The sequence below is a fragment of the Canis lupus genome, chromosome 32 (assembly GCF_003254725.2).
Source record: "Canis lupus dingo isolate Sandy chromosome 32, ASM325472v2, whole genome shotgun sequence".
In the NCBI taxonomy this organism is placed as follows: domain Eukaryota; kingdom Metazoa; phylum Chordata; class Mammalia; order Carnivora; family Canidae; genus Canis; species Canis lupus.
The window spans coordinates 5,350,740-5,376,038 of record NC_064274.1 but is presented as its reverse complement, the minus strand read 5'-3'; the positions used below and the strand labels follow the sequence as shown (position 1 = coordinate 5,376,038).

General features: G+C 39.4%; 1 protein-coding gene across 3 annotated transcripts in view; it reads left to right on the top strand.

The window, feature by feature from the left end:
* Positions 1-25,299, top strand: part of PRKG2 (protein kinase cGMP-dependent 2) — a 99,514-nt gene that overhangs the window by 3,536 nt on the left and 70,679 nt on the right. For all 3 annotated transcript variants that reach the window (XM_049105011.1, XM_035709754.2, XM_035709755.2), the window contains exon 2: positions 6,191-6,664. In XM_049105011.1, coding sequence (XP_048960968.1) covers positions 6,204-6,664 — 461 coding nt within the window. In that variant the 5' untranslated portion in view covers positions 6,191-6,203. The remainder of the gene's footprint in view (positions 1-6,190; positions 6,665-25,299) is intronic.

The window sequence follows — 25,299 nt, the reverse complement described above, 5'->3', positions numbered from 1 at the left end:
ATATGTGGGTTTTTTAAAAAAAATTAATAGACTTTAGTTTTTAGGGCAGTTTTAGATTTATAAAAAAATTAGATGAAGCTCACAGAGAGTTTCCATATGCTCCCTTGACCCTCCACCCCACTTCCATGGTCCCCTATTCTTAACATGTTGCATCAGTGTCCTTCATTTGCTATAACTGTTGAACCAGTATTGATACATGATTATTAACTAAGGTGCCTAGTTTACAATACGGTTCATTCTTTGTGTTGTACATTCTATAGGTTTGGACAACTGTATAAGACGTGTGTCCACCGTCACAGCATCACACAGTAGTTTCACTGCCCCCACATTCCTCTGTGCTTCTCCTATTCAGACCTCTCTCCATCTTCCCAAGTCCCTGCAACCACTGATCTTTTTAATGTCTCTAAGTTTTATCTTTCCCAGCATGTCATATAGTTAGAATCATGTGCTGTGTGGATTTTCCAGATTGACTTCTTTCACTTAGCAATAGGTATTTAAAATTCCTGCATGTCTTTTCATGACTTGATCATTACTAATTTTCAACCCTGAGTAATACCTGTGTAGGTATACCACAGTTTGTTTATCTGTATATTCATTGAAGGATATCCTGATTGCTTCCAGGTTGTGGTGGTTATGAATAAAGCCACCGTAAACATCTATGTGCAGGTTTTGGTGTGGACATACATTTTCGTATCAGTTGAATCAATACCAAGGAATGTGATTGATGCATTATGTAATTATATAGCTTTATAAGAAACTCCCAATTTATAAGAAACTCATTTCCAGCTTTTGGTGTTGGCAGTGCTTGGATTTTAAGCATTCTTTTTTTTTTTTTTTACATTTTTATTTATTTATGATAGTCACAGAGAGAGAGAGAGAGAGGGAGAGACACAGGCAGAGGGAGAAGCAGGCTCCATGTACCGGGAGCCTGACGTGGGATTCGATCCCGGATCTCCAGGATCGCGCCCTGGGCCAAAGGCAGGCGCCAAACCACTGCACCACCCAGGGATCCCTTTAAGCATTCTTATAGGTGTCTAGTGGTATCTCACCGTTGACTTAATTTGAGATTCTCTAATGACATACAGTGTTGTGCATCTTTTCGTATCCTTATTTTCCATGTGTGTATCTTCTGTGGTGAGGTATCTGTTTATATTTTTGCCCATTTTTCCACTGGGTGTTTGTTTTCTTATTGTGGAGTGTTAAGGGTTCTTTGTATATTTTGGATACTAGTCCTTTATTAGATATGTGCTTTGCAAATGCTTTCTTCCAGTCTGTGGCTTGTTCTAGCGTTTTCTCAACAGTGTCTTTGCAGAGCAGACGTTTTAAATGTTAACGAGGTCCACTTTATCAACTTTTTTCCTTTCATGGATTGTGCTTTCAGTTTTTTATCTAAAGAGCCATCACCAAACTGGGAACCAGTTCAATTTTTACCTATATTGTCTGCTAGCAATTTTATAGTTTTGTGTTTTACTCTTAGGTCTTTGATACATTTGAGGATAATTTTTGTGAAAGATAGAAGATGCGTCTAGATTCAAGTGTGTATGTGTGTTTGTATGGATGTCCAATTTGTTAAAAAATTATCCTTTTTCCATTGAACTGCTTTTGTTCCTTTGTCAAAGGTCAGTTAACTATATTTATATGGGTCTGTTTCTGAGCTCTATTATACACCATTGGTCTATTTGTCTATTCTTTTTTTTAAAATTTTTTTAATTTTTATTTATTTATGATAGTCACACAGAGAGAGAGAGAGAGAGAGAGGCAGAGACACAGGCAGAGGGAGAAGCAGGCTCCATGCACTGGGAGCCCGACTTGGGATTCGATCCCGGGTCTCCAGGATCGCGCCCCGGGCCAAAGGCAGGCGCTAAACCGCTACACCACCCAGGGTTCCCCTATTTGTCTATTCTTTCACTAATATCACACTGTCTTGATTACTGCAGCTTTATAGTACGTTTTTCTTTTCTTTTTTTTTTTTTTTTAATAGTAAGTCTTGAAATCTGGGTGTATCACCACTGTCTTTGTTCTTCTATAATATTGTGTTCGTGTAGTACGTATTTTTTGATCAAAAAGTTTATCTAATAAGATGAGTTATTTTGTTGGGTAAATAATGGTAACAGTAATAATAATCATATTTAATATGGTTTATCTCATTTCCTTTAACAACTCTACATGATATGCATAGTGATTTTATCTGCCCATGGCTTTATCTATGGGTCTGTCCATCTGTTCTGTTATTGACACTCAAGCCCAAAATCATGGCCAAGGGCAGATACATACTAAGTGAAAGTGCTCTGATTGAGACTCTGGCTCTGTGACCTTAGCCAGCACTATACCATCTCCCATATTTACAGATAAATATATTTATATCAGACTCCAGATGGGGGAGAGAGAGAAATAGATATTATCCAGATCAGAGCCAAGATTTTGGTTTCAAGCTACCCTAGGGCTGGAGGAAAAACAGACAACAAAGCCTAATTCCTCCCACGTTGGCTCCCAAGTATGAATCCACCTGCAAGAGACTTCATAGTCATTTTTGCTTCTTCTGTATCTTTTCTAGTTACTTCTTATATATGACATTTCTGAAGTAGTGGTCAAATTAATGTAATAATAATTTAAAATTGTATATACTTTTCCTCTCTTCTTGCTAAATGCCACAGCTCATTCTACTCCTCTTGCCTGTTTCTGGATACAGAAGAATACTGCCTTCACAGTGAGCCATGTTTTTTTATTGTCCTTAAAGATACTTAGGCAGGCCCCTTTGGCTTAAGGATTACACTGCAATATGTGAAAATAGGTAGGGGCAGTGTGAGGGAATGACAAAGCTTGTGGAGTCCTTGGAGTCCTGGAACCTGGGCTGGGTCATTTATGACATTTCTGGTCTCCATGTTTAGGTGGAGTTTCCCTTATCAGGGAAGGTTGCCCAGGCTGTCCCACAATCATTTCTTTTCTTAATGGAAGAGCTAAACCAGGCAGAGTAAGGTTCCCCTCACCCCAGGGAATGATTGACATCTTTAGAGATCTCTTAACCAGAAGACATCCAGCATGCCAGACTTTGTTCCACTCAGCAGTGATCTCTTGTAGGGGTTTCCTCCTGGAACACTCAGTGCCTGTCCCTGGCCACACACTCTAAGAGCTACTTGGTGCCTGCTGTGTGCCAAACATTGCGCAGGATACCTTATAAACACAATCTTCATAATAACCCTATGAGCTGGATATAATTATATCCATTTTCTGGATGGGAAAACAGGACTCTTAAGTCATTTGTCAAAAGTCACACAGCTGGGAAAGGGCAGATTGGTTTTCTATGCTGGTTGGCCTGACTCCATTGTTCATGTTAAATTCTGATCTTCGTCTCCAAGCTCCTTTCTTATTACATCATGTCTTGCCCTCTAAGAATGACTCTAATAACCTATAGTTGCTAGATCAATGGAGCAACATCCTGAGTTGCTAGCAATATATTCTCCTTGTGGCTTAGCAATACATTTTGGAGAAATAGTTTATCTATCTTAGTGACTAATATAAGAAACAGAGTGAACCTAATTAGGTTTTGTGAAGCCAAGCACTTGAAGCCTTAGCTTAAGGAACAACAAAATTTAAATGAGTGAACTAAGAAATCAGACTTAGTATTGAGCCATTCAGTGATTTACTTACATATCTTAAATTAGTTACTTGAAAGATGAGTTAGTTACTCTCATTTCACCCCTCTTTGGAATTCTAAATAGCTGGAAAGATTTATATAGCTTCTGAACTGTCTTCATTAAAACCAGAGAAGAGTTGGTGTTTTGGGAGAATTTAACACCTGCCTAATTGTGTTTCAAGTTTGTAAAATTATTGGATTGGAACAGGATATTTTGAATACCATACATAGAGCAAAAATGATTCTAAGTCTTTTCATGTTTAAAATGCTGGAACTGTTTTCTCTGTCAAATTTGATTGCAAATTCATGAAGTTATGCCCCTGATATAGTACATGACACTTAGTTCGGTCTTAGTAAACAATGGTTTCATGAATAACAAATGAGTTTAATATTACATTTAAAAGTTTTTATGTTCATTTTTCTTTATAAGGCAATTCCTTTTCCTCTGACCAGTCCTCTCCCTCCATCCTTCCTTGGTTGGGAATGCTTGTTCATGGACCTAAAAAGCATGTCTAGAAAATGGCTCACTGCCACATGTTAAAAACTTGTGCACATATTAATTTAAGATGCCTCCAGGAGCACCCATCTCCTGCCTGTCATTCATAATCACATTCAAGTTTATTTCTAGGTCCCAATCTAACATCTTCTGAATTACTTATTTGGACACAAGGTTGTCCAGGGCCACTTCTTTGAATTCTAGTCTCCTCAACCTTATATATTCTTAATACATAAGAATATTAAATGCTGCCAAGTCAAGAGAAACTTAAAGGTTAAACCTGCCACATCTCTGCAACGTAGCAAGGCAATTCTCTGGAGGCTAATGTTTATTAATGACTACTCTGAACCCAAATTCTATGAGGAATATCTGGGTATTGCAAGATTATTTCTATAAGCACATTTATTTTCTCTTTGCACCATCCATCTTAGGCGATGTGCATTGGCTATTTGGTTGCATCTGCTGGAGATTTAGAGGCTGTTTTACATCTTTCCATCTATGCCTTTATTGTGGTGGAGGTCACAGTTATTCTGGAGGAGCTAATGAAATCAGTCTAAGCATTTCTTTTCTCCTTGAGTTTGAAAGTTGGAGGGAGAGAGAGGCAAGAATGTGTGGTTTATGTAACTACAAGGTTTCATCTAGCTCTTCGGATATTATATAATGAGAAATAATTTACACTTAGTTTACAAGTGTTATAATGCTTCTTGAGTTACGGCTGTCAAAAAGTGCAAGTGCAGAATATCAAGTTTATATTTAAACTAAAAAGCCTAAAAAGACTTAAACCTTATGAGAAATAATCAAAGCAGCATTTTCCAAACTCCCCCTTCAAATTCTCCTTTTTGGTTTTGCTCATGTGTGCTTATTATCTGCAGGTGATTTTAAAAAAAATGTCATTGAATTGGATTCGGTAAACCTGAATACCTGATTTATCTTCCACATAAGCAATAATATCAAAGAAATCACAACTTTGTGGGGCCAATTATTTATATTTCTAAGCAATGTTAAAATAAACACATAGCTTTGAACGAAAAAATCCATTCTGAATCAACTAAAACCACCCTGATAATCCTGATTTATGTATCACATCCTGAGATCTGCTGGGTTAGGGACTTACTTTGGGGCCTACCTTGAGAATATTCTTTATAGGAGAAGAATGGAGCCTTGCGCCACACATCATCATTTTTGGACAACTGTGGCTTTAGGATATAATAAAAGATGTCAAAGAATTCCCATACCTGAGCAGCCCGGGTGGATCAGTGGCTTGGCGCCGCCTTCAGTCCAGGGTGTGGTCCTGGAGACCAGGGATCGAGTCCCATGTCGGGCTCCCTGCATGGAATGGAGCCTGCTTCTCCCTCTCCCTCTGCTTGTGTCTGTGCCTCTCTCTCTCTCTCTCTCTTTGTGTCTCTCATGAATAAATAAAAAAAAATTAAAAAAAAGAATTCCCATACCTCTCCTTTACTTTCTAGTGACTGCCACCCAGAACTTTTTAACAGCAAGCACTATCAGAAAAACAAAACATAGAAGGTATATACGACAGGAGAAAGGTGTTAATTAAGCAACAGCAACTCAGTCTGATCCAGAGGAAGAATGCAGATGCGCTATTTTATAAATCAGGGAATAGTTTCTTGCTGTAGCTACACGGGGAGCAGGGAGAGTGGTGACATGTCCAAGCCTCTGCTTCTGTAGCTGCTCATTTGTGCTGCATCTTTGCCATGCCGACATCCAGATTGCATTTTGGTTTTGATGCATTTGACAGCTGTCCAGGGACAACGGCCAGAGAGAAGAGCAGGTAACTCAGGCCACTTGTGCAAAATGCTTAGGTGTGACGCCTGTGCCATCAAAGGGACAGGGAAGAATGAAACCAAGTGCCAGCTCATAAAGACATAAAGGAAATCAGTCGATAGCTTTCCTTCTGGAAGAAGGGGAATTTATTGCTTATCAAACAATAGTGGCTGTGTTTCTATTCATGAAACCGATCAGAATGAAGCGGGGGTTGGGGGGCGGCTGGGGGGTGGTGACACTCCACCAGGTAATTCCCCACTCTCTCTGCCCTCTCTCAGGTCCTTGAGCAAAATGGGAAATGGTTCAGTGAAACCCAAACATCCTAAGCATCCCGATGGCCACCCGGGGAACCTCAGTACCCACGCGCTGCGGAGCAAGGTGGTAGAGCTGGAGAGAGAGCTGAGGAGGAAGGAGGCTGAGATCCAGGAGCGGGAATACCACTTGAAGGAGCTTCGGGAACAGCTGTCGAGGCAGACAGCGGCCGTCGCCGAGCTCACGGAGGAGCTCCAGAACAAGTGCATCCAGCTGAACAAGCTTCAGGATGTGGTGCACCTGCAGGGAGGAAGCCTGCCGCAGGCCTCTCCAGATAAAGTGCCTCTTGAGGTGCACCGCAAGGCCTCAGGATTGGTGTCCCTTCATAGCAGGAGGGGGGCAAAAGCTGGAGTGTCTGCTGAGCCAACAAGCCGAACCTATGACCTCAATAAACCCCCCGAATTTTCTTTTGAGAAAGCCAGAGTCAGAAAGGACTCCAGGTAAGAAGTTAACCCCACTCTTTGACTCCAAGAGCTTTGATGTCACATCTAAGACGAGGGTGAGAGTTTTTAGGCTGCCTCAGTGGCCAAGAGATAATAACCCTTGCAGACTTGGAGACCGAGGCTTGGCTAAAATGAGTCTGCTGTGGAAAAGGCTCTCCCTTAGGCAGAACTTTCTTGTAAATCAGGAATGGTGCTTTACCCGGACATTGGTTTGTGATATGTATAACTGAGGAGCTGAGTTTATGGAAGGCATGTCCATTCTCTGGAAAACCCTAGGGGAGTCCACAGAGAGTCCTAGAAGTCTGGCCTTCTCTCTCTGTCCAGAGGAGTGGACTTAAAAGTGTGCACAGATCACAGTGAATTATGAGTGTGTGTAGCAAAAACCATGTGCTGGCACTTAGTCTGCAGGCATCATGAAAAAGGAATAAGTTGGATCCTAAGAGGGGGATGAGTTCATTCACCCATCCCACAGTTTAAGGCACTGTGTTAGATGCTTAACGCATGTTAGTGAGCAGACAGGCACAGAGCATTTCTCATGGGGAGAAGGTCTACACAAAAACAAGTAGACATTGTGTAATCATTATTTGGGACAAATGATATGATGGAAACCAACAGTATAGTAGTGGTGTCTGTGATTAGGGGGAGAGAAAGGCAGGAGGCAACAGAATTTGGATTGTCCTGGAGGCCTGGCCAAGGAGGTGACCTTTACCTGAGACTGAAAGGAGGGAAAGAAGCATAGATTAGGTGGAAAGGGCCTTGCAGGCAGAGGAACAATGAAAAGAATAATGTTCAAAATAAAGATTTTTATAAGAAATTATAAATGTTTATGACAGCATTCTTTTTTTAAAAATTTTTTATTGGAGTTCAATTTGCCAACATTTAGCATAACACCCAGTGCTCATCCCACCAAGTGCTCCCCTCAGTGCCCATCACCCAGTCACCCCACCCACCTCCCTTTCCACTACCCCTTGTTCGTTTCCCAGAGTTAGGTGTCTCTCATGTTTTGTATGACAGCATTCTTGTATGTGCGCGTATGTGTGCATGTCTGGGCATGGCACGTGTTTGTACATTTTTTTCTAACTGAAGATTGAATTTCCTAACCAGAAAAGATTAACTAGAGTCATCCCAAGGTGGGGTCTCTTTTCTGCATTATTTTAAAATGAATGAATACTTATTAGTTGAAATTAGATCTTTTGCCTTGATAATATCTTGGCTGAGCCTGGATCTCTCTTGGCAAAATGGAAGAGTTGTGAATTTAAAACAAATTTTAACTTATTCATAAACATAAGTCATATAAATCAACATAAAACTTCTGACTTAAACAAATAAATGATGAATTTTGACAACGGGATTATGAAGGGAGGTTTAATTCATCAGTTTGTTGACAGTCACATAGTGAGGGATCAATAAATATTTGCTAAGGAAACAAGTCATGCTGGGTTATTAATCATAATACCCTGAGGCTGAAAGAAATCTGATTAATATTAGAGTTCAGAAGAATTTGTGGTAAAAAAAGAGAAGGGTTTGCTATAAGCTGAGGGTTTTATTATTAGTTGGTTTAGAAAGGTCTTATATATCCCCTTTGCAAAACTAATGTTTATTTTTAATGGTGTGGATTTGTGCTTGTTTTATAAAAATTAGATATCATCTAGTGCTCTTTTGATATAATAGAGATATATGCATATAGAGTTAATACTCCATGTTATGTAGTATATTGCTATATTTATGTAAGCACAGTGTATTATTTACCCACAAAAAATCTTTCAAATAGGAATGTTCTTGTATATCTGAGAGAAGCATGAGAGAATTTAATAGCAGTTCATCTTCATTCACCATCTTCCTACATATTCTACCACATTTCTCTTTAGCAAATATTATGTTTAATTCTTTTGTTCCAAAGACTTGGCCATCTTGAGGCAGAAAACCCTTCTCCTGGCTTTAGGTAACTGAACAATCCAAGATACACACATTCCTTTGTATAAAATTTTTTCTTTGTATTGCTTTATTAGCTCTATTATAATCAGGAAAAGAAAATCAGGAGTTAGATACAGTCAATTTCTGGACCAGACCACCTATCTATAATGAGTGGGACATTGGAGAGAAGACATTAGATCTCTTGAATAGGATTAACAATGATTGCCCTTATCATGAAGGCAAGCCAGATGGGTACAAGTCTACGTTGAGATCATGATGAAGAAATAGGCCAATAGGTTGTATTTATTTATTCATTCATTCATTCATTCATTCATTCATTCATTATTTAGTTATTCATTCATTCATTCATTCATTCATTCATTCATTCATATCTTCTCATTCATTGAGAGATAGAGAGAGGGAGCACAAGCAGGGGAGAGGCAGAAGCAGGAAGCCCCATGTAAAACTCCATCCCAGGACCTTGGGATCAAGACCTGAGCTGAAGGCAGATGCTTAACCAACTGAGCCACCCAGATACCCTGCTAATGGGTTTTTTAAATGGATAAGTCCTGAAGAGACCAGACTAGATCATCCCTGACTTAAGAGTCCCCATATACTTTGATAAAGCCTTGTGGTTTTAAATTGAAAAAAAAAAAAAAAAAGAGAATTTAGGGACCACTGTTTTATTTATTGATTGGTTTGTGCTTCAGGTTCCCTTGCAGAAGGTTTTGCCTCAATTTTTTCTTACAATTTCCCTTGCCGATGTCTTTCTTCTTATGTTTGGAATAACTGGCTAAGTATAGAGAACTAACATCAAGTCAGAGATTTTAAATTTTCCAGTTTTTTTTAAAGTACTTAATATTACAATTCATTTTCCAGTTTCAAATATTCTACTTTTAGAGAAAAGCCCCAAGTAAACTTTGGATGTTTTTATGTATCTTTTACACAGTCTATCAGAAATTTTGGAAGAAACAATTTTCTAGAAATCTGAGCCTTAGAAAAGATGGGAACATCATTAACTGATAAAAGGATGGCATATAGCACTCATTGGTTTGGCTACTTTTCCAAACAGATATTAGAGGGTTTAAAGTATCAGTCAAAATGTTTCCTTCATTTATTTTTAAATTCTCGTGACTTACATGTTGCACTTTATTTATAAAATTTCCTGGCTGAATTTATGCTAAATTCGTTCCCATGAATATGTGTCAACAACATTTTGGAATCCTTCCCTCTGTGCTGAGTCAGAAAACCATTGAATGGCTTTTCAGTCTTTTTGTCAAAAAGGATGTCTCTTTAATTAACAGGACTTAATAGTGAGCAAGAAAGCGAGGGAAGATTCCCAGCCCTTTTGCAATCAACAACATGAGGGAGATATGAATACTGATGGAAACCATAAAATAACGTGGGGGGAATGATAGATTTGAAATTTGAAGAATTCAAATTCAGTAATTCGTGAGAAACTGTAAAACCCATGCCACAGCAGTCTGTGAGCTTGCTGGGGCCCCATGCTCAAATATATTGTAAATGGCAAGTGAACTTCATCAACTGCTAGGCAGCTCACTCATGCCAGCTTTGTTGTCCTGAACCCATCAAGTGTTCCTGTAGGGTCTGAAGGGATAGCTTAAACTGTATAGATGTACCTCCTTGGTTTATATGGAAGAACGTACATGCTCTAATAACATTGGGAAACTCATCATTCTGTGCTGTTCAGTAGCACTTTCTACAACGATGGACATGTTCTATAATCTGTTTTGTTCAGTGCGGTTAGCCAATAGCAAAATGTGGCTGTGAGCACTGAAAATATGGCTAGTGACACTGAGGAATGGAATTTTTATTTTAATTAACTTTAAAATTAAATAGCCACATGTGTCTAGTGACTACTGTATTGGATATTGCAGTTTTAGGTTATGTATTGTGTTTTAATTGAAGTAGAGTTGACACAAAATGTTATATTAGTTTTAGGTATACAACATAATGATTTGACAACTCTGTAAGTATGCCATGCTCACCAGAAGTGTAGCTTCCATCTGTTGCCTATACAGGGCTATTACAATACCATTCACTACCTTCCCTATGCTATACCTTTCATCCCTGTGACTTATTCTTTGCAGAATGGGAAGGCTGTACTTCCCACTTCCCTTCATCCATTCCCCACCCTTCTCTTTTTTGCAATTACCGATTTGTTCTTTGTACTTCTGGGTTTGTATCTGTTTGTTTGTTCTGCTTTGTTTTTTAGATTCTACATGTAAGTAAAACTATATAGTATTTGCCTTTCTCTGTTGCCTTATTTCACTTAGCATGATACCCTCTAGTTCTATCCATAAATGACAAAATCACATTCTTTTTTATGGTTGAGTAGTATTCCACTGCGTGTGTGTGTGTGTGTGTGTGTGTGTGTGTGTGTGTCACATTTCTTTACCCATTCATCTATTGATGGATACTTAGGTTAGATACTTCCATATCTTGGCTATTGTAGAAAATGGTGCAATAAACAAAGAGGTGTACATATCTTTTCGAATTAGTGTTTTCATTTTCTTTGGGTATAATCCCAATGGTGCAATCACTGGATTATATGGTATTTTTATTTTAATTATTTGAGGAATCTCCATACTGTTTTCCATAGTGGTTGCACCAACTTACATTCTTACCAACAGTGCACGAGGGTTCCCTTTTCTCCGCATCCTCACCAATTATTGTTATTTCTTGTCTCTTTGATACTGGCCATTCTGACAGGTGAAAGGTGATATCTTATTGTGGCTTTGACTTGCATTTCTCTGATGATTAGTGATTTTGGACATCTTGTGTGTTGGCCATTTGTATATCTTCTTTGGAAATAGACTGCATGTTTTTGACTGGAACTGCTATTTCCTGAGATGGGAATCATGACCCAGAGAAGGTTGGGAAATCTATATAGACAACATAGGACCTGTGTTTGGTTTTAGGACAAAGCCACAGAAAAAGAGAATGTGCCTGTCAGATTGAAGCAGGCACAATGTGGGATCACTCTTAAACTGCACTGAGCCTGCAGTATATCATAGCCTTTTGTGACTTGGCTTTGTATCCACTGACCATTTTTGATCTTCAGAGGCATACAACTATGTGGGCATATAGCCTGTTTCTATTACAGATACTCAGCCTTACTGAAGCATCATAAATCATGATGAGTCAGAGCACTACAGTATATCAAGTGCTCTGATTTCTGATTTAAATTTATTATGGTGAACAGTGGAAGATTTAGAGATCGAAGAACCTGATAGATTATTTCATGCTACCCCCTTTACTGGAGAAGGGGAGGAGACAGAGGCAGGGGAGTTGTAGAATATGCCAATGTAAGTGGCAGAGCTAAGATTAGAATCCAAGATTCTTGACCTTGAGACCAGTACTTTTCCTAATGTTCTTAGAATTTCCCACAAAAATCAAAGGCCTCAAGTCAAGTTTGGGCACCAGTCTGCTTTATTTTGACATGCCTTACTGATTGGTAGGAGGAACAGTGGTGCTTCCTGGCTTCTGCCAAGAAGAGTTGGGTAGCGCTTAATCACTACATCGATGTTCACCAAGTGCTGGATCCTCAGAGCTCAGGCCTGTGTGACAAGGATAGGGGGAATGGGTTTGATCCATCTGATAGCACAGACTGTGATATCTATGGAGGGACAAGAATGGGTCCCCATATGAGTACAGTGCTTCTCAAGATTGAGAACTAAATCAGTGACAAAGGAGGGCGAGAAAGAGTTCAGATAGCATTTCTGTCCATGTCTGACCTGCCTTGAGCACCAAGACAACCATGTGTTCAGAGGTCAGACCTTTCACTGAAATTAAATTTTCTGTTTATGTAGACATTGTTTAGCAAACTTCAGCATTGGCAGAGCAAAATTACAAGCTCATGCTGAATGTCTGGTGGAACACAGGCAAATTAATCAGAGACATCTGGCAAGTTGCTAGTATGACTGCCTTTCGCTAAGAAAGTGAAACTATCATTTGAAACTATTGTTCTTCCCTGAAAAGGAAGGATAAAACAAAGACTTTCCATCTAACTTCAGATGTTGACTCTAGTTTTAGGAAGGACAATTAGTTTCATTTGTCACTCCCACCCCAGGAGCAGAATAGGTAAAAGTGGAAAATGCTAGTGAGTCATCCATGTAAATAAGATCTACATCAAGGGAGGGAGAAAGAGTATGGTTGTTATCATTTGTGTTTCCTTTCTAAAACAGGGCTGAGCATTTGAATATGCATTACAGAAATGTAGCTCCTTTATTGGGCCGAGGTGTTTGTATGGAATAACCAGGAATAGTAGAAGTAATAGCATTTATATATCACTAATTATGTGTCGGGCACCATTCTGAATGCTTCATAAATACTGAATTATTTAATTCTCACAACAAACCTGTATGATAGAGATTATTATTTTTACCCCCCCCCATTCTATAGATGAGGAAACTGAGAAAAATTAAATAACATGCAAAATTAAATAACTTACCCAAGATCACACAGCTTTTAATATCAGAACCAGAATTCAACCAGGAACTCTGCTGTTTCAAGTCTGTTCTAACAACTCCGATGTACTACTTTTCAAAAATGAAAATTAAATTTTAGTTGGGAAGCCTTGTAAAAAATTAAATATATAATTAGAAAAGGGTGCTTTTTCTAATGCTGTTGTTTTGTATGATTACAAACAGCTCCTGGCTATTGTTATTTCTCCCTGAAAATTACACTTCCAGATAATACTGCCCTATTATCAGTTTGCAGTAGTGGCACATTTTGCTGGGGATGGGAGGGAAATAAACTTTTTTTTTTTACTTCCATGAAATCATGTTGGTGTCTGAGAGGTTCTGTATCTAGATTTCATGTCAATAGGTTATTAAAGATTTGAAAGAGCCTATGTACAGGCTTTTAATAATCAGCTGGATAGTTGAAAATTTTGTGTTATAGTATTTATAAGAATGTTTATAATACTATTTATAGCATAATAGTATTATGCTTATAGGGCAGCCCGGGTGGCTCAGCGGTTTAGTGCCACCTTCAGCCCAGGGTGGGAGACCCAGGATCGAGTCCCGCGTCAGGCTCCCTGCATGGAGCCTGCTTCTCCCTCTGCCTGTGTCTCTGTTTCTCTCTCTGCGTGTCTCTCTCATGAATAAATAAATAAAATCTTTAAAAAATATATGCTTATAAATACTATTGCCTTCACTTGACTCTTCTGAAAAGCAGAAAATGAAACTCCCTGTGTAGGGAAAGAAAAAAGGAAAAGTCCAATTGTATGGTGCTCTGATGGCCAGACGCTATGGGTGAAGGCAGCTGGGTGATATGTTTTGTTTTACAGAGGGTATGTTTTACAGCAATGGTGTGCATTGAGACACCCCAATCAGACCTAGCTATGCAGGAAAGCTTGAGAAAACCATTACTCATAACAGCTGGGTAGGTGTTGTTTTCTGAACATTATCTCATGGAGGCAGGAGCGTTGCTGGATGAGGTGGAAGTTGCTTTTCCATGGCACCAGAGAAGGCAAAATGAAAGCTCAGAGTCATTTTCAGCATTTTGCTCAGGCTCATGGTGTTGGTAGTTCCCTGAACCAGGGTTAAAATTCATGTCTGCCTGATGCCAAGTGCACGTTCTCTACCATGGGTATGTGGACACCTCTTATAGATGGTGCAGCCTGCAGTGTAGATGGCTACCCCTTGATGTGTCCATGGAGGGAAAGAGTGGGGATGGTGGCTGTTTTTTAAAAAAAGGTGGTTGGCAGAGGTAAGGAGCATAGCCAAGTTGAGGAACCTGCCTAGAATTAGGTTATGGCCACCTGGACATCTTGGTGAAGTTAAAGAGGTTTAGGCAGACTCTCTGATTCCTGGTCCCACTCTCTCACTTCCTGCCTGTTACTTGTCGTCTTTCTCTTTGGAGGCAAAGGCCCTGGGCTCCCCCTCACCGTGCACGCACACCCAGGTCCTCTCTCAGCTTCTCACGTGGTCTTCTGCTTGGTTTATAGGCGCCTTTTGCTCCTTCTCACCTTATCTTCACATCTTCCAGTCTGCCAGTTGCCAGGTGTTAGGGAAAATGTTTCATGAAGCCTCAGAAAATACTTGGCTCCCAAGGACAGACACCCTGCTGTGAATAGTCCAGAGTCCAAGTGCTGGGGGAAGGCACGCCCCACCTGGTGGTCTCTGTGCCTGAGAGTGTTAGCATGTACTATGCTGTTCTGAGACTCCACGAGGACCAACAGCCTTGGCTAGCAGCTATGTAGTGTCCAAGATTGCCTTCACTCCTTCAGGTCAACACCTTCAGTTCGGCAGCTATTTATTGAATATTGAATTTCTTAATCAGTGAAGCTCATTCTTTAGTTTTGTTTTCTTCCTCATTTGTTTCCCCTTTCTGTATGTCTTTCTGTCTCCTCTCTCCCATTTCTTTCACATATACTTTTATTTTGTTCCCTCCTCATTTTCCTCTGTTTTCACCGTCTGACTAGGTGGAGGCCACCAGTACCAATTTCAAGTACCTACTACAGGCCAGGCACACTGCAGTATGACCCAGATTAGAGTTATCTTATTCATTTTCAGAGTCTACCTGCCAGCTAAGTATTATTGTCTGAGGCTTACTTAGCAGGCAGAAGTAGCTAGTCCATGGTCATCATTCACAGTGCCTTAAGCTGTGTGAGTTCACCTGGGTGTCAAGACAGCTGCCACTTAATCAGAGCTACTCTAAAACCTGTACTTATTTTATTTGCTATAATACTAATTTATATGATATTTGTAACAGTTTGTGGGTCTGCTTGATTGCAAGTAAGTTCTTCCAGATGAATTTAGCAGGTCTAGCTTTGAACCATTGTCCCGGAGGCCTGGGCAGGAGCCTCTAGCTCCCCTCACATCTTCTAAGTGTCTTCTGAAATGGGCTACTCTCTTCTGACCCAGTTTTTTCTTACAGACATTGCATGCCTTTCTGGACACTGCCCATTTCCTTGCTAGATTCACAGGAAAGAATAGAGTAGAAACAGTATAGTCAAGAAAACAGTGACCTTTCTCTCTGTGCTTATTGCATCAGACGGAAACATCACCACTGACCTTTGCCTTCTAATAAGCAATGCAGTCCACTTCCAGAAGAGCCTCCCTTTTCTTTCTGGAAGCCTGAGCAGCCTTGCTCCTGTCACTTGACTTTTTCTTTTCCTTTTTTTCAAAGATTTATTTATTTATTTATTTATTCAGAGGGGGGCGCGGGCAGAGACACAGGCAGAGGGAGAAGCAGGCTCCATGCAGGAAGCCTGACATGGGACTTGATACCCCGTCTCCAGGATCACACCCCGGGCTGCAGGCGGCGCTAAACCGCTGCACCACCGGGGCTGCCCCACTTGACTTTTTCTAGGGTTCTCAAGAAAGGGAAAATATGTGAAGCCAAGGATAAAGCTTTTCAGTTTTTAGACTCCTTTTGGAAGTACCTTCTCTGTGAAAGATATATTTTATTTATCCTTTGATTAAACTGTTTCCTTTTCTTAAAGTCTCATTTTAAAATAATTTGTCTCCTCCTCTCCATGTTGACTCTCCTTCAAATTATTTGCTAGTCATAGATATTTCAGTGCAGTCTTCTTTGACAGATTTTTGTGTGGGTGTTGTTGTTGTTGTTTTTTGAGATATATATATATATAGCTTAGAATGGCCAGAGGATATCTTGTATATCATTCAGACTAAGAGGTGAACAATCAGAAACTCTTTTTTTTTTAAAAGACAGAAGCTTTATTATTATTATTTTTTTAATTTTTATTTATTCATGATAGGCACACAGTGAGAGAGAGAGAGGTAGAGACACAGGCAGAGGGAGAAGCAGGCTCTATGCACCGGGAGCCTGACGTGGGATTCGATCCCGGATCTCCAGGATCGCGCCCTGGGCCAAAGGCAGGCGCCAAACCGCTGTGCCACCCAGGGATCCCAATCAGAAACTCTTAATGTCCATTTAATCCTTCCAGAAGTATATGTTTGTCATGTCCATATGTTTGTCATGTCTGATTAACTTTAATTGGTAAATTTCAAGCAGTAGTTTTGATCAACTTTTTGGAGTTTATAGACCAAGCTCTGGGAAATATGGAGGAAAGAAAGATCTGTAGCTTCCAGTCCCTTCTTTCCAGATCAGATGAGGAAAAGGTAGGTAAAAAGTGAATAAGACTTTACCTGAAATTTCTTGGACTTAGAAATTCAAGGACACCCAGGTGTATTCGTTTCTGTTGCTGTGTGATAAGCCACTACAAACCTAGTGGCTTAGAATAACACATACTTGTTCTCTCAGAATTTCTGTGGGTTGGGAGTTTAGGCACAATGATTAGGTCATCTGCTCAGGGCTTCAGAAGATAGTAGTCGGAGTCAGCTGGCTGTGTCCCTTCCTAGAGCTTTCTAGTGGAAGAAGGCCTTCTCCAAGCTCATGTGATTGTTGGCAGAACTAAGTTCCTTGTGGTTGTAAGACTGAGATCCTCACTTTCTTGCTGGCTGTCTTCAGTGGCTGCTTTCAGCTTCTAGTGGCTGCCCAGAGTTCCTAACCATATTTTTGCTCCCAGATCCTTTCACAACAGGGCAGCTCACTTCTTCAAGGCCATTTGGAGAATCTCTTTATAGTTGACTAAGATGAAATTGTATATTACACACATGGAGTGACCCTCCCATCACTGTTGCCATATTCTGTTGGCAAGGAGCAAATCACAGATTCCATCTCACTTGAGGGCTGGGATTATATAAGAGCTTAATACCAGGGGGTAGAGATCACGGGACCATCTTAGAAATCCACACACTATGCCAGGCCCTTTCGTTTTCTTGTTGTGAGATTCCCTGGCTAAGAATGTTAGCCATACTGGATATGTAAAGCAATACATAAAAAGTCCAGAGGCACGTATATGTGTATCCATAGCAGCATGTTGTGAGCTATTTATAGGGGCCAAAATGTGTAATCAACCCAATGTCTACTGATGGATGAATGGGTAAACAAAATACAGTATATACATACAATGGGATATTATTCAGCCTCAAAAAAGGAAGGAAATTCCTTCCTTGTTCATGCTGCAACATGAACAAACCTTGAGGACATTATGCCAAGTGAATAAGTTGGACATAAAGGGACAAATACTGTAGTAATCCACTTATATGGCAAACCTAGAGTCTTCAACTTTGTAGAGACATATAGCAGAATTAGAGGTTGCCAGGGGCTGGCAAGAGCAGAGAATGGGAGCTATTGTTTAATGGGTACAGAGTTTTAGTTTGGGAAGATGAAAAAAGCTCCGTAGACGAATGATGATGATAGTTGCAAAACAGAGAGAATATACTTAATGCCACTGCACTATACCCTTAAAATGGTATAGTTTGTATAATGTAAATTTACCACAATTTTTTTTTTAAAGTCCAGAGTCCTGGGGCTGACTTGACAGCATTGCCCCAATGTGCTAGGACGCATTTCAGGTTCTATGTAGTTTCCTGGAAGGAGAGAGAGAAGAATAATGATTTTCCCATTTCTGTGTTTATTTGTAATATTGCAGAGGAGAATGAGACATGGAAAAGTCCTGTGACAAAATTAAATTATTATTAATTAATCAATCATCATTAATTACTTGATAGTAATTCATTGATTGCTCCATGAGCCTTTAGTAGAGGAAAAGGAGCACTTCAAGCTCCCTTGCATTTTCTTGTTTACAGCTGTAATTCTTCACCTTGAGTGCACATTGTAATCACCTGGGGAGTATTTAAAAATACCGATGCTTGAGGTTCATCCGCCAGGGAGTCTTATTAAATTGGTTTGAGGTGAGCACCCTGGGCGTCAGGATTTATAAAATCTCCCCAGAGGATCATAATGTGCAATGACTATTGGGAACCAGTATTTTATTATAGGAAAAGGCTTCCCTGCAGCTGACTCCAGAAATGTTCAATGTGCCAATTTAAGAGAAATACTCATTACAGATTTTTAAGGGAACTATTTACCATTTCTACCTAATTACCATGCAGCACAATGACGATTATGCATATCATTGAGTGTGTCAGATTAACTTCCTTGTAAACGTTGGTTGTTTTCAACATTTCATTATTAAACTCTGTTCTTGGATGCTCATGGGAATAGGATCATCTGCACACATTTAAGAAAGGGAGTGAGAAGTCTTTGTCGTGAGCGTGAAGTAACAGTAAACATGATTAAATTACAACCGTATTTAATTACGTGGGCAATAGGGTGAGAGAGCTGGTGGGAGAAAGTCATGCTCATTTTCTGATTATCATGGAATGATCTCATCTTTCTCAATCTAGTTTCTCAAATAAATGTGCATTTATTAGGCTTTTTTTTCTTGTTGGTTTATTGCTCAAAAATTTGGGGGGAAAAGGAAATCAAGAGATGCTTATTTTACTTATTATCTGTGGCTTATTTACCAAGTAACTGACATTCCTCCTCTCCACTCTTGTCTCTGAACCCGTAATTTTTAAACTAGGAGAAAGAATTTGCATGTCCATTAGCATTCTTGATCTTGTCCAGTTCCTCCTGTGTGCCAGGTGCACTTGTAGAGTTTAGGTCATAAGAAGATGAAGAAAACATAGTCACCCCATTGGAGATCACAGTCTCTTTGGGGAAACTAACATGTATGGCAGTCTTGTGTGATTCATATTCAAAGAGGTAGGTCTACAGAGGAAGGAGGGAGCATACTTTGCTTGGTGGGATCAGGAAAAGCTCCATGAAAGATGATCTCGAGCTGGGTTTTGAAGGAGGAATGGCTGGCGAGGAGACAGGGTGGCCTGGCACATTTGTGGACCTGCAGGTAAGTCAGTGGGCCACAGGTTCTCTGAGCACCTGGAGGCCAGTCAGGGAGGCTGGATTGTCAGGAGTTTTACCACCATTGTGAAGGGGTCTCTCACAATAAAACCAAGACAGGACTTAAGTATAGGTTTTAGGGCTGTTTTGACTTACAGGTTTTTAAATTGCTGGGAACTTGCTGACTTATGAGTAATAGCTATCCCTTAGGTAATATGTTTTACATGCGGGGCGCTGTTCTTAGAGGTTTATACTGTGAACTCATTAAATTGTCATAGAAATCCCATAACCCCTGGACTGTGTTCATTGTAATTTTACAGCTGAGAAAACTCGAGATTAAGTGACTTGCCCAGGGTTCCCCAGTTCATAAGCGGCAGAATTGGGAATCAAACCCTGGCATCTTGGCTCCAGATCTTGTGCCCTTGACAAATAGGCTTTACAGTAGGCTTTCTTTTCGTATATATAATTAAGCTATGAAATGCCACACAAGTTGCATGGCCTCAACTTCTATGCTCACAAGAAATCCTTGAGAGGACAAGAAAGAAGGCAGAGGCCACTGGCCCCTGCTTTGCACTGAGCCTTGTGCAAAGAAGGTTTGCAGGATACGTGCTGTTGCCCAACAAAAGCAAATAGTGAGAACACAGGCTTCTAATCTTCGGGACCAGAGAAAGAAGATGGAGGACCCTATATAACAGGAACTGTTGGTGGACTTTGACAAATTAAATTTCCTGAAGCAATTTAGAGGGCAGAAATTTACTGCTTCCAAGAATGTTGATTAAATAAGTGGAGGATGTAAAAGGATTACCGGAGGATCACTGATGCTGCCGCCCATAGACAGGGATTTGAGTTCAAGCCCTGCTGGAGGAACTGAGGCTGAGTGTCTTGGCAGTGCCTCTTTGTTTCTCCCTGGTTTCTAGAACTTTTCCCATTCCACTCTAACTTCCTACTCACCCCCCAAAACATGCTATGACAACCACCATCGCTAATTACTAATACTGCCATTTTTAAAGTATTTATTGGAGCCTTAGTTAATGTGCATAATATTCCAGTGAAGTAGATATGATTACCATGCTCTAGTCAAGTCACAGGGGAGAAGTTTGAGATTCGGAAAGGTTCAGTGACTTGGCCAGGGTTGTACAGCAAGGATGTGGCCGAGCTGAGATTTGAACCCAGGATTTTCGGACTCCAAAGCTATATACACATTTTTTTAAATTAACTTTTCATTGAAGTATGTAAATCATAAAGTGAACAAGCCCATGTAACCACCAAACAGATTAGGTAATCAATCATTCCCAGCACCTCAGTCTCTCTTTTTCCCTTCTAATCTCTACCCATTATCTACCTCAAAGGTAGCCAGTGTCTGTGCTAGTATTATCACAGATTACTTTTTGCCTATTTTTGAATTTTTAAAAAGATTTTATGTATTTATTTGAGAGACAGCATGCATGAGTGGGGAGGAGGCACAGAGGGAGAGGGAGAAGCAGGCTCCCCACTGAGCAGGGAGCTGGTCAAGTGGCTCAATCCCAGAGCCCCAAGATCATGACCTGAGTCAAAGGCAGATGCTTAATTGACTGAGCCACCCAGGCACCCCAATTTTTTTGAATTTTATTTTAATGATTTATAGGGTATGTACTCTATATATAGAGTCTAGCTTGCTTGGTTTATTTATTTATTTTAATATTTTATTTATTTATTCATGAGAGACACAGAGAGAGAGGCAGAGACACAGGCAGAGGGAGAAGCAGGCTCCATGCAGGGAGCTCGATGTGGGACTCGATCCTGGGTCTCCAAGATCACGGCCTAGGCTGAAGGCAGACGCTTAACCACAGAGCTACCAGGCGTTCCTAGCTTGCTTGGTTTATATAGCGAGATTCACTTATGTTATTGTATGTGGCAGTAATTTATTATTTATTGTTAATAATTACTAATTTATTAATTAATATTGCTGTGTAGTAGTTACTGGGTGGTTATACCACAGTTTATCAATTCTACTGTTGTTGGGCATTTGGTTAATTTTGGTATTTAGCAACTTTTTATTTTTTTTATTTTTATTTTTTTAATTTAGCAACTTTTTAAAAGATTATTCATTCAGTTGAGCAGGAAGGCCAGTGTGGGGCTTGATCCCAGGACCCTAAGATCATGATCTGAGCCAAAGACAAACACTTAACTGAACCCAGGTGTCCTGGTATTTAGCAATTTTGAGTAAGGCTGCCATGAACAATTTGTCATGTATGTCTCTCTCTCTTTGTAGATATTTATCTGTATCTATATCTATCTACACATACACAGTATGTTATGTATATAATATATATTATATATAAATTATATATATATAATTTATGGTGGTTATCTACGTAGGAATGGAATTGCTGGGTAGTACATTTTATCCAAGTTTACATTTAATTTAGATTGCTGTGTAATTTTCCAAAGTAGTTGAACAAATGTATACTCCCACTAGTAACTTCATGAGTTTTAAGTTACTCTACATGCTCAGCAGCATTTGGCATTGTTCATTTTTTTCATTTTAGCCATTCTGCTATGTATGCTGTGCTATCTGGTTTTGGTTTTGGTTATCTTTTCCTTGGTAACGCACAAGGGTGAACCATTTTAGAAGTATGTATTTTCCATTGACGTCTGTTTTTCCCCATAGCTCTGTAGTACAACCGTCGTCCTAAATTAAGTATTTATGTATATGTAAGTGGATTTTTGGACTTTCTACTCTGTTCTACAGGTCTTTTAGTTCATTCTTGTGGCATGAGTATATTCTTCTAATTATTTTGATGTATATAATTCCTGATATCTATTACATTAAGACTTCCAACTTTGTGGTGTTCACTGTTGTGATGGCTATTCTTGGGCCTCTTTGTGACTAAGAATTTTAGAATCAGCTTGTTCATTTTTATAAAATTTTTTTTCAGAATGTAGATTGGGGTTTCATTGAACCTAATTAGTCTAAGTAGATTTGACATCATTAAAGACTTTAGTCTTCTCATCCACAACTGTGGTATATGCCTCCATCTCTTTCTTTCATTTCTCTTAATATTTTGTACTTCTCTTTGTAGGGGTCTTACACATTTCTGTTTGATAAATTCTGTGTGGTTGATGTTTTGTTATCTTTTTAAAGTGACATAAATTAAAAATTTTCATTTTTAGTTTTTTGATTCTGGGATAGAGGAATATAATTGAATTTGTTTGGAGACTTATATCCAGTTGTTGAAATCAGTTGTTAATTTTGATAGTTTACCACTTACACAGCATATCTTTAGGATAGGTTTAGGAAGGATGGCAGGTTTATTTCTTCTTTTCCTTTGTTACATCTTTGATATTATTTCTTTTTTTCTCACCTTATTACATTTGCTCAGACTTTTGGTTCAGGATCAAATTGAAACATCCAATTTCTGATACCTCAAGGAAAGCTCTCAGTATTTTACCATGTGTTTTACCATTTCTGTTTTTGTTTTATTCTATACATAACCTTTTATCAGATTAATGAGATTCCATTCCAGTCTATTTCTAATTTGCTAAGAGCTTTTTTAAAATTTAGAAATCATATAGGTATTTGATTTTATCAAATACTTTTTCTGCATCCAGTAAGATTTTGCTATTTTTTTTATCCTTTGTTGTTTTCATGTGGTTAATTACATTAATTTTTCTTTCTTGTGATGTGGATTTTGTTATCAGGCTATTGCCATACTCTAAAGTAAGTTGGGAGAAATTCTTTTTTTTTTCTGGAAAAGATTATTAAGATTAATATTATTTTTTCCATAAGTGTCTGGAAAACTTAATGGTAGGGTCTAGAATTCCTTTTGTGAGATAGTTTATTTTTTGTTTACTTTTTCTTTTTTTTATAATAAATTTATTTTTTATTGGTGTTCAATTTACCAACATACAGAATAACACCCAGTGCTCATCCCGTCAAGTGCCCCCCTCAGTGCCCGTCACCCAGTCACCCCCACCCCCTGCCCTCCTCCCCTTCCACCACCCCTAGTTCGTTTCCCAGAGTTAGGAGTCTTTATGTTCTGTCTCCCTTTCTGATATTTCCTACCCATTTCTTCTCCCTTCCCTTATATTCCCTTTCACTATTATTTATATTCCCCAAATGAATGAGAACATACACTGTTTGTCCTTCTCCGACTGACTTATTTCACTCAGCGTAATACCTTCCAGTTCCATCCACGTTGAAGCAAATGGTGGGTATTTGTCGTTTCTAATGGCTGAGGAATATTCCATTGTATACATAAACCACATCTTCTTTATCCACTCATCTTTCGATGGACACCGAGGCTCCTTCCACAGTTTGGCTATCGTGGCCATTGCTGCTAGAAACATCGGGGTGCAGGTGTCCCGGCGTTTCACTGCATCTGTATCTTTGGGGTAAATCCCCAACAGTGCAATTGCTGGGTCGTAGGGCAGGTCTATTTTTAACTCTTTGAGGAACCTCCACACAGTTTCCCAGAGTGGCTGCACCAGTTCACATTCCCACCAACAGTGCAAGAGGGTTCCCTTTTCTCCGCATCCTCTCCAACATTTGTGGTTTCCTGCCTTGTTAATTTTCCCCATTCTCACTGGGGTGAGGTGGGATCTCATTGTGGTTTGGATTTGTATTTCCCTGATGGCAAGTGATGCAGAGCATTTTCTCATGTGCATGTTGGCCATGTCTATGTCTTCCTCTGTGAGATTTCTCTTCATGTCTTTTGCCCATTTCATGATTGGATTGTTTGTTTCTTTGGTGTTGAGTTTAATAAGTTCTTTATAGATCTTGGAAACTAGCCCTTTATCTGATACGTCATTTGCCAATCTCTTCTCCCATTCTGTAGGTTGTCTTTTAGTTTTGTTGACTGTATCGTTTGCTGTGCAAAAGCTTCTTATCCTGATGAAGTCCCAATAGTTCATTTTTGCTTTTGTTTCTCTTGCCTTCGTGGATGAATCTTGCAAGAAGTTACTGTGGCTGAGTTCAAAAAGGGTGTTGCCTGTGTCCTCCTCTAGGATTTTGATGGAATCTTGTCTCACATTTAGATCTTTCATCCATTTTGAGTTTATCTTTGTGTATGGTGCAAGAGAGTGGTCTAGATTCATTCTTCTGCATGTGGATGTCCAATTTTCCCAGCACCATTTATTGAAGAGACTGTCTTTCTTCCAGTGGATAGTCTTTCTTCCTTTATCGAATATTAGTTGACCATAAAGTTGAGGGTCCACTTCTGGGTTCTCTATTCTGTTCCATTGATCTATGTGTCTGTTTTTGTGCCAGTACCACACTGTCTTGATGACCACAGCTTTGTAGTACAACCTGAAATCTGGCATTGTGATGCCCCCAGATATGGTTTTCTTTTTTAAAATTCCCCTGGCTATTCGGGGTCTTTTCTGATTCCACACAAATCTTAAAATAATTTGTTCCAACTCTCTGAAGAAAGTCCATGGTATTTTGATAGGGATTGCATTAAACGTGTAAATTGCCCTGGGTAACATTGACGTTTTCACAATATTAATTCTGCCAATCCATGAGCATGGAATAGTTTTAGTTTCATTTTCCTAATAGCTAATCACTTTTTTATTCTTTTGTCAGATGTGGTTTGTTGTATTTTTCCAGGAAGTTTTTAATTTCATCTAAATTTTAAGAGTTGGTTATTCTGCCCACTCCTTTCTTTTTTTTTTAAATATTTTATTTATTTATTTATTTATTTATTTATTTATTTATTTATTTATTCATTCATTCATTCATTCATTCATGGGAGACAGAGAGAGGCAGAGACACAGGCAGAGGGAGAAGTAGGCTCCAGGCAGGGAGCCCGACGTGGGACTCGACCCCGGGTCCCCAGGATCACGTCCTGAGCTGAAGGTGGTGCTAAACCGCTGAGCCACCTGGGCTGCCCCTGCCTACTCATTTCTTTCTGTATCTGTAATATCTATAGAGATGTCTCCCTTCTGATTTTTAATATATTGTTTTTTATTTTGTCTCCTTGTATTGCCATAAATTC